At 38.2% G+C, this 12,902-nt stretch overlaps 1 protein-coding gene and 1 long non-coding RNA gene across 4 annotated transcripts in view; one reads left to right on the top strand and one right to left on the bottom strand.

Moving 5' to 3' along the window:
* Window positions 1-5,823, top strand: part of LOC140729651 (uncharacterized) — a 63,686-nt gene extending 57,863 nt beyond the window's left edge. For both annotated transcript variants that reach the window (XR_012099390.1, XR_012099389.1), the window contains exon 4: window positions 2,400-5,823. This is a non-coding gene — a long non-coding RNA (uncharacterized lncRNA). The remainder of the gene's footprint in view (window positions 1-2,399) is intronic.
* Window positions 5,824-10,787: 4,964 nt separating this feature from the next.
* ttc17 (tetratricopeptide repeat domain 17) overlaps window positions 10,788-12,902 on the bottom strand; it is a 78,374-nt gene continuing 76,259 nt past the window's right edge. For both annotated transcript variants that reach the window (XM_073049667.1, XM_073049666.1), the window contains exons 24-25: window positions 12,748-12,891; window positions 10,788-11,297 (exon numbers count right to left, since the gene is read on the bottom strand). In XM_073049667.1, coding sequence (XP_072905768.1) covers window positions 11,166-11,297; window positions 12,748-12,891 — 276 coding nt within the window. In that variant the 3' untranslated portion in view covers window positions 10,788-11,165. The remainder of the gene's footprint in view (window positions 11,298-12,747; window positions 12,892-12,902) is intronic.

Here is a 12,902-nt window from a genome sequence, read left to right as displayed (position 1 = left end):
TCAGTGATATGTATACTGCGGAACTTCAAACTACTCACCCTCTCAACTACAGACCCATTGATGTTTATCAGGCCGAGCTTGTCTCCATTCCTCCTGTAATCCACAATCAGTTCTTTTGTTTTTTGGACATTGAGGGAGAGGTTGTTTTCCTGGCACCATTGTGTCAGGGTGTCAACCTCTTCTCTGTAGGATGTCTCATTACCACTAGAAATAAGGCCAATCAAGGTCGTGTCATCTCCGAATTTGATCAGCAGATTGGAGCTGTGTGTGGCAGTACTGTCCTGGGTGTAAAGGGAGTAGAGAAAGGGACTCACAACACATCCCTGTTGTAGTAGAGAGCAGGATAGATAAAGAGGATGCAGTGGATGTTGATATTTGGATTTTCAGAGAGCTTTTGACAAGGTGCCACACTTGAGGTTGCTTATCAAGTTAACAGCCCATTGTATTACAAGAAAGTTACTGGCATGGTTAGAGCATCGACCGATTGGTAGAAGGCAGTGAGTGGGAATAAAAGGAACCCTTTTCTAGTTGGCTGCCAGTGACTACTGGTGTTCTGTAAGTGTTGGTGTTGGGACCGCTTCTTTTTATGCTGCATATGAATGATGTAGATGATGGAATAGATGGCTTTGTGGCCAAGTTTGCAGATGATATGAACATTGGTGGAGGGGCAGTTAGCGTAGAGGAATCAGGTAAACTGCAGGACTTGGACAGATTAGGAGAATGGTCAAGAAAGTGGCAACTGAAATACAATGTTTGAAAATGCATGATCGTGCACTTCGGTAGAAGAAATAAATGTGTAGACTATTTTCTAAATGGGAAGAAAATCCAAAAATCTGAGGTGCAAGGGGACTATAGACTCCTTGTGCAGAACATCCTAAAGGTTAATTTGCAGGTAGAGTCGATGGTGAGGAAGGCAAATGCAACGTTAGCATTCATTTCAAGAGATCTGGAATATAAGAGCAGAGATATGATGCTGAGGCTTTATAAGACACTGGTGAGGTTTCACTTTGATATTGTTAACAGTTTTGGATTCCTTATCTAAGAAAAGATGTGCTGGCATTGGAGAGGGTTCAGAGGAGGTTCACAAGGATAATTCTGAAAATAAAAGGGTTATCATATGAGAGACTTTTGATGGCTCTGGGTCTGTACTCACTGGAATGTAGAAGAATGGGGGGGGGGTTCTCATTGAAACGATTTGAATGTTGAAAGTCCTAAATAGAGTGGATGTGGAAATGACATTTCCCATGGTGGGGGAGTCTAGGACAAGAGGGCACAGCCTCAGGATAGAGGGGCATCCATTTAAAACAGAGTTCTGGGGAAATTTCTTTAGTCAGATCATAGTGAATTTGTGGAATTTGTTACCAAAGGCAGCTGTGGAGGCCAGGTCATTGGGTGTATTTAAGGCAGAGCTTGATAGGCTCTTGATAGGCCATGGCATCAAAAGTTATGGGGAGAAGGCCGGGGAGTGAGACTGAAGAGAGGAGAAAAGGATCAGCCATGATTGAATGGCAGAGCAGACTTGATGAGCCAAATGGTCTTATGGTCTAAGTGATAGTGCTACCCACTGGGCCACAGGCAGAAGTATTCCATTCTGTCTGTTTGCAACCACATGACATATTCTCATCTGGGAATGAGAGGTTTTGCAAAGGTAAGTATTTATCATCAGCCTACCTTGTCTTTACAAGTACATTTAGTCACAAGCTGAAATGTATACAGAGAAAAGTACAAACTGAGCATTTGTGCACATGTATAGTTTCACAATACAAAATATTGAATTTCATAAAATAATTGTCACCTTTTTTCTGTCCTGGAAAGAATCTTGATCCAAGGTGAAGGAATCTTTCTTTAGATGCAGAGTTGTCTGGAGCAAGTGATTTATGTCAAAATTCAATTATGTAGCATCATTGTATTCCCCCCCCCCCCCCCCCCAATACTAAAATTGAATTAATAGAGGAAGCTTTTGCAGTACCTAACTCTCAGGCAATAGCTTAAACATTGAGGTTGTCTTAATCCATTGTGTGACTCTATGATTTAGCCCGAGGAAGTCATTTTACCATGAAGATAATGTTATAGGGTCAACAGTGTGACAATGATCAGTACAATCAGAATTATCACAAATAACATTAATGCAGTCCTGATTCACACATCTATTCTGGCAGTATAAACAACCTCCCACCATTTAATGATATGTTGTGGAAAGTCATGGTTGTCAAAAGTTATCCGGCTTACAATGACCAAACTTGATATACTTACAACCCTGACAACTTTGGGGTGAATATCCACCAGAAACAAACTTATTCTTGCACAATAGATGCAGAAGGAAAAACGATGTAACATCTGTAATGTTATGTTATTTATTTACTTCTAATTTTTTATTTACTTACTCTCTTTCCCTTCAGATTCCTGATCTTTTATGGATGGAGAGAGGAAGAAGAATCTCTGGATAAGCTGGTCAATATCCACCATGAAGGAATGCCTCCCATGGATTCAATGAATCTTTCTTAAAAGTTTGTGAAGATTCAACATGTCACCTAAGACTCTGACAAACTTCTATAGATGTGTGGTGGAGAGTATATTGACTGGTTACATCATGGCCTGGTGTGGAAGTATCAATGCCCTTGTACTGAAAAGCCTACAAAAAGTAATGAATACAGACCAACCCATCATGAGAGGAAGCCCTCCTCACCACTGAGACATCTACATGGAGTGCAAGACAGCAGCCGCCATCAAAGTCAGCAGCATAACATTGTTCATTTGTTACCTATGGGTGAAGGGCATTGAAAGGTATTGGTTCAACTTAACCTGTTTAACCTTTTGTCCAAAGTGCTTTTAGTGGGCTTTGCTTTTGTATTATAGTACATCTTCTTACTCTTCTTGGGCCAGTACAATTTGCAATTGGCTCATCTCAATTGCTTCAAGTAGGCTTTCCATCACATATCTTGTCACTGAGATCTGAAAATCAATGTGTAGATGTCTGATGTTACTATAAATCTACCTGTCATGATCTTGTAAAGTTTTAACAGAGCAGAACTTTGAACTACAGGGCCTCAGGGTAATAGGTGGTTCAAGGTTTTTGTTGGTTGGGTAACTGACATTGGGATGTTTGGACACCTTGTTCCTCAAGAAGGGGGCTTCTTTGTCTTTATTGTCTTCAAACAATGTAACAATTTCTCAAGCACTCTGTCAGTCAGACAAAAGTCTCAATATGCTGATAGTGAATGTTCAGGAGTGTAAGCAACCGCCACTGTGGATATATAAGAGTTATTATATCTTAATACAACACACAATAAATCTGATTTATCTTCAAAATCATAGTGAGATTACCCATGCACATTGTTACTTTATCCTAATAGGCCAGAACTTTTTAGTAGTTACACACGGAAGGCAGGAAGTTGCTTCTTGCTCTTTTGAGAGGATCAGCAACAAAAGGCTTATCTATTCAAAGTAAAAATGAATTTTTAAAGGAACCAGAAGTCTTGATTTCTGCTAATTTGTTCAGATTTTAATTATTTTTGGCAGCTTATATAACATTTTAAATGTGAAAACTGGTGCCATAGAAACCTACAAATGAATGCAACCTCCAAATTAAATTTATTTTCACAATTCACATTGATGGTTTATATTGGGGAAGTTGCGAGGTGCTTGACTTATGATGGTTACAGAATCCACCTCTGTGCTTCTTCAAAGATAGCTGATAATTATTAAGGTGGCCAACATTTCTCCTTTAATTTGCTCTATTTTTCACTCCTCATTTCTTGGTTTCTTTACAATCTCACCCAGCTTCCAACTAAGTGTTGTCATTCAAAAGTTCAAAGAAAATGTTACCATGTCAAAGGCGGCTATTAGGCCCACCATATTCATATCTAACAACAAAAAGCTACCCAATGTACTTTCACATTCCAACAGTAGATCTGTTAGTAGGTCACAGCTCTTCAGATACACATTCAAATACGTTTTAATATGATGAAGTTGTCTGCCTTTATCACATGTGAATTCCAGACACCTACCACCATCGAGGTAAAAACATTTTTCTTCATTTCCCCTCTAATATTTCCACTGCTTACTTTATGCTTTCTGGATTTGACACCTCCTTGCTATTTATAATTTTATGCTCCTCCATTAGGTCTTATCAGTGCCAAGGAAAACAACCCTATCTCACTCAAAATGAAAGCAGTTAGTGCTGAGAATATTCAACAGGCTGGGTGGCATCTGTGGAAAAAAAGTTAATATTTCAGTTCAGAGTCCTGTCACCAGAACCGGAGACATTACCCCTGTTTTCTTTCCACAGATACTGCTTGATTTGAGTATCTATATCATTTTCCATTATTAGTTGAGGTTTCTAGCATTTGCAGCTTTTAAAATTTTTATTAAGAATATACTGTACATATATATTGCTTTCAGGAACTGGCAACATCCTCATTCCTCTAAATAGTCAGCATTCTATTCAAGAATTAGTTTCCACTGACCATCACATAGTTAGCAAGTAGAGTTGTCTGTACTGTTTATTTTATTCCTGCACTGTTCCTTGTGCCTTTGATTGCAGTGCAGGTTTCAGAAAAATAAATCATGAATTATTCACAGAAGACAATAGATGTGTTGCCCACTTCCAAGACAAGGGTGATTTGGATGCACTCTATTTCTGACAGCTCCAAGGTGAATAATACGACCTGTGCGGGATTTGTAGATGGCCATAGAAAAGACACGTGAAGCTTGACAGAGTGGATGGATCAGACTGTTGCAAGCTTTTTTCTGCTGCTCTGCCTGGCTTCCACATGGTCCCTTTGGAGAGGTGAACTCCTTGGTACCTTTCCCAATGCTTCTATACTAATGTGAGTGGTCATTTTGAAGTTTTTTTGTCAGTTCTTCTGAAAATTACTTGGAGCTCAGAGTTGAGTGCTCGCTTCACAGGTCTGATTACAGACATGTGGACAAAATAGCCAGGGCATTGGAGCTAGCAGAGAAAGGTCAAATACTGAATGCTGGGGATATAAAGCCCAGGAGAACACACACTCATCAATTCCACTATTCTGCTATTGGAGTTGTAGCACTGTGGTGAGTCAACATTGATGCTATCACTCCAAATCTCTGAGATGCCTCCTCTAAGCTGTTCATGCCTCTGGCACACGAGGGCAGGGATCACTGCTGCTACGTGGAGAATGATAAATTTCATCAATGACTAAATGATGATGAATTTCATCACAAAGAGGCAGGTCTCACGGAATGGGAAATGATTCATGTTGACCAGGTAACATTGTTGATCTTGCTTACCAGCCTCAGGTGGATGAATGACTTTCTTTCTTCCAGCTGTTTATTTGAAAGTCCATCCTGCTGGAGGTTTCAGTGAAGGAATTACAGACAATTTTATTGTATACAGTATGTAATTATTGGGCAGAGTGTGTTAAGTGCAGATACAAGACATGGCATTTGCTCAAGGATGAAACTTTGCTACTGGACTTGAGCCAATGCTTAGCCAAAACAGAAATGAACTCCTGAATTGAGGACATACATTTGAGCTATAAAATGTAGGTAGTTTAAATTTGTCAAGTTAGAATTTTCACATCAGGATTGATTGCCTGTGATGAAGAGTTCATTTTCTTTTACTTTCCACAGATGCTGCATGACCTGACCAATCTCGCCAGTTTTTACATTTCAAATTGCCAATTTCTCTCATCCATTTTGTTTTCAATTTATTTATGCAGAGGGCTATGATCTTGTGAATCATGTTGGGAATCTACTTCATTGTGATAAATAGTGCTGGTAAATTTAAAAGAGAATTAGAATTTAACAAGTGGATAAGTAATTATATTTTGACTGGTCAGATGGACTGTGTGTGATTTTTTGGACCTGCATCTCACTATATATCCAATATTGTAACTAAACAAAATTCTGGTTATATCTTGGCTAAGGAGGTTTCATTTTTGTATTTCTGTCCATTTTTACTTTCAATACCAAACTGCAGGGTTGGTGGGAACTATGAAGTTGAGAGTATGCTAATATAAACCATTTTAAGAATTACTTTAACAATATTGAATAATGAGATTAATTATCTTTCATTTAATTTAAATGATCATCTCATGGTTAATGACTCCTATCTTGCATTTTGCACAAAAGGCTTTTGATGGCTGTGCACCAACTTGAACTGGGACTCTATGGAGTTTACACACAATCAAAAAAAAATATTTTTTCTTCTGCTATTTTAGGTGGCTTATCAGTACACTATGAAAACTGACTTAAAAAAAAAATCCATACAATCTGGTCCTGGTAAAATTCTGGATTTGCCAATATTAAACAGAACATCTTTATTGCAATACTATTTCATATGTAAACCGCCCAGAAAGATTTGGGAGAGCAACCAAAAGGAAAATGCACGGGTGATAAACCATGCTGATAATGCAAGTAGGAAAGCAAGCAATATTTATGGAGCAATACAGATTTTTATATATTAAATGAGTATATGATGGACACATAGAACCATAGAACATTACAGCATTTAAACAGGTCTACTGGCCATTTTTGGCTGTGCCGAACCATTTTTCTGCCATCCCACTGACCTGCACCTGGCCCATATCCCTCCATACCCCTCTCATCCATGTACCTGTCAAAGTTTTTCTTAAATGTTAAAAGTGAGCCCGCATTTACCACTTCATCTGGCAGCTCATTCCACACTCCCATCACTCTCTGTGTGAAGAAGCCCCCACTAATGTTCTCTTTAAACTTTTCTCCCTTCACCCTTAACCCATGTCCTCTGGTTTTTTCTCCCCTAGCCTCAGTAGAAAAAGCCTGCTTGCATTCATTCAATCTATACCCATCATAATTTTATATACCTCTATCAAATCTTCTACACTCCAGGGAATAAAGTCCTAACCTATTCAACCTTTCTCTGTAACTCAGTTTCTCAAGTCCCGGCAACATCCTTGTAAACCTTCTCTGCACTCTTTCAACCTTATTAATATTCTTCCTGTAATTCGGTGACCAGAACTGCACATAATACTCCAAATTCGGTCTCACCAATGCCTTATACAACCTCACCATAACATTCCAACTCTTATACTCAATACTTTGATTTATAAAGGCCAATGTACCAAAAACTCTCTTTACGACCCTATCTACCTGTGACGCCATTTTTAGGGAATTTTGTATCTGTACTCCCAGATCCCTCTGTTCTACTGCCTTAGCATTTACCTTGTATGTTCTACCTTGGTTTTTCCATCTGCCATTTTTCAGCCCATTTTTCCAGCTGGTCCAAATCCCTCTGCAAGCTTTGAAAACCTTCCTCACTGTCCACTACACCTCCAATCTTTGTATCATCAGCAAATTTGCTGATCAAATTTACATTATCACTAAGATCATTGATATAGATGACAAATAACAATGGACCCAGCACCCATCCCTGTGGCACACCACTAGTCACAGGCCTCCACTAAGAGAAGCAATCCTCCACTACCACTCTCTGGCTTCTCCCATTGAGCCAACGTCTAATCCAATTTACTACCTCACCATGTATACCTAGCGACTGAATCTTCCTAACTAACCTCCCATGTGGACATAAAATGAAGAATTTGACTATTTCTTCCACCTGTCTCAAAAGACACAGTAGCATTTGCTATCAGAGCCAGTATCAGATGCAGAATGGATGTGAAATTGAGTGCGAAGGCATAAGGGAACAGTTTTGAAAATGTTAGTGGATAAATAAAACATTTAAAAATTCATTGATTCTGCAATGGTTCCTGCAGTTTGGAGAAATGTGTGCTGTTTAAGAGGCAGAGAGAAAACATGGAAACACTATTGTTAGCCTAACATTAATAGTAGGTAAAATCCTGGAATCCATAATGACAGGCATAATAGCAGGATACCTAGAATGCTGAGGGTCAGATCAGTGGCATTCAGGTCTGCCAACCAAGTAGGATAGAAGAGGTCCAGTTATCTCTCTTGCCAAGTGGCAAAATTAGACCAAACTTGAATCACTGAAGGATGCTTGACAGTTGTGGCAGCGGCTGAATGCTATTACCTCTTACAAAGTGAAAACATGTGACATAGGTGACAAGGTTTTGCTTCCAGATGAGCTTAATGTCTTCTATCTTCCCTTTGACCATCAAAACATACGGAACACTTCACAAACTCCCACAGCCCCCAATGACCCTGTGATTTCAGTCTGACATGACAGCATCCTTCAGAATGGTGAACCCATGAGGAGCATACAGCCCAGTGGGGTACCTGGCGGAGTACTAAAGACCTGTTCTGATTAACTGGTTGGAGTGTCCCTTGATGTCCTGAACCTCATACTTCAGCAGTCTGAGGTACCCTCCTGTTCAAGCAGGCTTCAATTATACCAGTGCCTAAGAAAAATGTGGTAACCTGCCTCAATGACTATCCAGTAGCGCTTACAACCACAGTGATGAAGTGCTTTGAGAGGTTGGTGATGAGACATATCAATTCCTGTGTGAGAAGTGACTTGGATCTGCTCCATTTTGCCTATCGGCACAGCAAGGCCAAAGCAAATGCCATTTCATTGGCTCTTCACTCAACCCTGGAACATTTGGACAGTGAAGATGCACACATCAGATTGTTCATCATTGACTGCAGCTCAGTATTCAATACTAATCAATAAGCTTCAAAACTAATCAATAAGCTTCAAGACCTTGGTCTTAACACTTCCTCGGATCCTTGATTTCCTCAATTGCAGATCCCAGTCAGTTTGAATCGGCTACATCATCTCCTCCACAATCTCCATGAGTACAGGTGCACCACAGGGCTCAAAACTGAGCCCCCTGCTCCACTTGCTTTATTCTTATGACTGTGAGGCTAAGCACAATTCCAATGACAGAGGGGATAAGTTCACTTGCCTCATTGCTGAACTGCTCCTACAACCTACAGACTAACTTTCAAGGACTCTTCATCTCAAGTTCTAAATATTTATTGCTTATTTATTTGTTAATATACTCTTTCTTTCATATTGCAGTTTGTTGTCTTTTGTACATTGGCTGTTAATCAACCCAACAAAATGTACATACCTGCATTTAAAACGAAACAATTAGGTCAGAAAGAAAAGACAGGTAGAAAAACTTAACATGGTTGATCATAACCAATTAATGACCAGATTACAAAGTATAGTTGTTGCATATTAGTTCCTTTGAACTGTCTCATTTCACCAAATTCTAAGGTAATAATTTCAGCTGGGTGTAGCAGCAGTGTAGGGATAGTGCAGCACTTGCTGTGCTTACAGGGTAAGTGCCAGGAGCGAGATCAGTGGGGAGAGACAAATTGACAAGGGAGTCATGTAGACAGCAAAAATAGAGAGTGGGTGATAAAGATATGCTTAGTGGTAGGATCCACTGAAGCTCGGGAATGATGTGCTGAATACGGAAGCTTGTGGGTTGCTAGTTTAGAACAAGGGGAACCCTATTTCTGTTATGGCATCAGGAAGATGGTGTCAGGACAGATGTGCCGTAAATCGAGGAGATGCAAGTGAAGGCAGTATTAATGGGAGTGGAAGGGAAACCCTGTTCTTCGAAGGAGAAGGATATCTCAGATGTTCTGGGATGAAAGGTCTCATCCTGAGGACAGATGCAGCAGAGAGAGAACTGAAAAAAGGGAATTGCATTTTTTCCAAATGACATGGTGGAAAGAGGTATAGTCAAGATAGCCATGGGAATTGGTAGCTTAGAAAAGATGTGGATAGACAAATGGAGACAGAGAGATCAAGTAAGGGAAGAGATGTGTCAGAGATTGACCAAGTAAATTTGAGGGTAGGGTGAAATTTGAAGATAAAGTTGATGAATTGATAAGCCAGGCATGGGTGTAGGAAGCAGCACCACTGCAGTTGTCAATGTAGCACAGAAAGAGTTGAGAAGCATTACCAGTGTGACAATATTTCCCAGGTACCTTCCCACACATGTGAAACTGACAATGTTAGTTTGACAATTTTAAAAAGTGAAAAGTATCATTACAATTTCCTTTACATTAAAATCAATACACAAATAAAAAAAAACACATTTAGTTTATTGTGTAGTAAGCCTTGTTTAGAATAGTGTTCAAGTTTTAACTCTAGATTAAGAGCACCACCTGCAGGAACAAAAAGTCGAGGGAGCTTAACAACAGTATTGTCAACAAGTAATGATTAGCTTCTCAACCATAAGTTCCTATTCAGGTATCCAAAGGAAAATTAATTGTAAATTTGTAATTGTATTATGTAAACATAATTAGAAGCACCTTAACTCCATTGAATCACACCTTCCGGTTATACTTGTTCAGTGAAACCATCTATGTAACAGCTAGTAGAAAAACCTTGTTCAACTTTTACATTTAAGTCATTATTCATAAAATTCTCACAAACGTACAATAATTAATAGTCGAAGGCAATTTTACAGTTTCTTGTGTAATCACCTTACATTTTTAAGACAGCATATTAAAGCAATTTCTCTATGAGCTAATTTTAATAAGGAAATAAATGTATATTATAGAGACTTAACACTAAAAAAAACCCAAAAAAATTAAACAGCAAACTGCATTTTAAAAACTGGAGGTTAGTATACTCTACATTTTGTAGGTCTGAAATCAATGTGAAAACTAAAGTGTTGCTAAATGAATGTGTAATGAGATTTCAGTGCTTCAAAATTTAAAATATTGTGAAGTGATGAATCTAATTTTTTACTAATTCAGTTATTCTACTGAAAGGGATTTATGTCTTAAAAATATGAAGCTGGGTTTGCTCCTTTTCTGCAGCATCTGCTGGATTTTTCACTTTTTATACAAGATTTTTAGAAAAGTACAAAATAAATGAAAATATCTTCAGTCATTAAGAAATAGTTTATTGTTCACCTGCACACAAGTTCCCATTTTTCCCCACAAGGATTTTAAACTGCATTTTCTTGACTTGATCACACATAAAAAACATTCTGAGAACCATTTTATACATTACCGTCTGAAATATACAATCAATACAACAGTCATTTGTTTTAATACAATTTATTTTCCTTCCAGGAATTATATTCAAGGTGTGATGGTTATAATACTCTTTTTTAAAGCTTTGTTCCACAGCTCATTTTATTTTCCATCAACTAAATTTGCACAAATGAACCCACCCCATCCCCGAATGAAACTAGATGTGTGCCAATTTAAAACGGTCTGAAGCAGAAATTAGATATTTTTTTAACTAATGGTTACCATTATGGAGAGCGCCTCTGCATTTTCGTTAATAAATGACACTGGATTGTGTGAAGGACATGTTTTGCTGGTCCAAACTCTGGTTGGAGTTTTAAGGTAGATTCATACCACTGCATTGCTTTGTCATACTCTTCCTGTGAACCAGACAAACAATTTGTAATAACCTGAGAGCATGAATAATCACTTTATATTATCAAAGAGCTTTCCAAGTGTTACCCTGATTATATCCCTCCACTAATTTAGTAAATTAGTTTGCTTCAGCTCTTACCATCTTTTCACCAAGGATGTGTGACCATTTTAGACCAACTTTTACCAAATCTGCCTTCAGGATCACTCCACAAGTTCTGGACAGTACAGTCTCCTTGTTTCATCTTGCTCTCATCTTAACTACTTTTGGAATTCTTATTAGGTGTAAGTATTTGCTGTTTTAATCTGGATCCCAGCTAGTTCTTAATTTTCATTAGAATATGTAGAACAATCCTTCATCCAATTACAAACAGAACATCCTGTGTTATTAGATTCTTTAGATTGTGGTGCTTGTTTCCTCTCTTTCTCCAAACCTTTGAACTTAATTTACTGCACTTTACTTCCAATATGTATTCATCTCATCCTATGTACCATTTATTCATCTACAAATGGTACATCTAACTATAACCTCTCTAGATGCATCTTGCTTTATTGCTGATGACTGGGCTTTCTTCTATTCTAAGCATTACAACAAATATACTCTTTCGTGCTCATCTCATCCAGTGTAATACATTCCCTTAACGGAAAAGGGTGTTTCTTCATATTGCAGAGACAATTGAGGTGACTACTTTGTGAATATTTGTGTTCCCTCTAAAAATATTAACCATAACTGGGTGCAGTTCATTGGAGCAAGTCCGCCCCTCAGTTCTCCTTTGGTCTCTACACTGTCCCCACAAGGTTCAAAGGAATAAGGATTACATCTTGGGTAATTTATAAACACAAGAAATTCTACAGATGCTAGAAATCCAAAACAACACAATCAAAATGAGTTCCTGCAGCATTTTGTGTGTGTTGCCTTGGGTAATTTGGCTTCCGTAATAACTAAGTTTCCTATATAGTTCAATGTATTCATAAATAATGGATGTCTATCACTGTCTGATATTTGGTTATTATATGACTTTGAAACCTGTAAGGAAACCAAACAGTGACAATTTCTTCCATATTGCTTTCAAAAGTTCTAGCCGTATCCATATTGGTGACATAAATTATAGGGTACATTTCATCTAGGTATCACATGTATGGGCAGAAACATCTAATCTACTTTGTTCTTTATACTGCATTGGGAAACTTGAAGAATAAGCTCAGTACAGAGCTTAATCAAGTTTCTAAATGCAAGATAAAGAACAATGTGGATTAGATGCATAGAGGCAAATCAATTACATACAAAAATATTCCACATCATTTCTTCAAACATTTGTGTGCTTTGAAATAGCCAATGCATTTCAAGACAATGCATGGTTGCATTTTCTTTAATACACCTGGATGAAATCAACATAAATAGGAAATCAGCCACATCAACAGAACATGAAAAATGTACCAACAAATGTTGTCACTTACCATTCCTACATAGACATTAGCCAGGGTAAAGTGATTGACAACAAAATGTGGTGCGATTTCCACTGCCATAGAAGCAACAACAAGAGCATCGTCCCACAGTTTTGCATTGTGAAAAATGTTTGCCAAGCTTATGAGAGGTACATCCTGCTCAAATA

This window comes from Hemitrygon akajei, chromosome 6 (assembly GCF_048418815.1).
Source record: "Hemitrygon akajei chromosome 6, sHemAka1.3, whole genome shotgun sequence".
In the NCBI taxonomy this organism is placed as follows: Eukaryota; Metazoa; Chordata; class Chondrichthyes; order Myliobatiformes; family Dasyatidae; genus Hemitrygon; species Hemitrygon akajei.
This window is presented reverse-complemented; position numbering and strand designations above follow the sequence as displayed.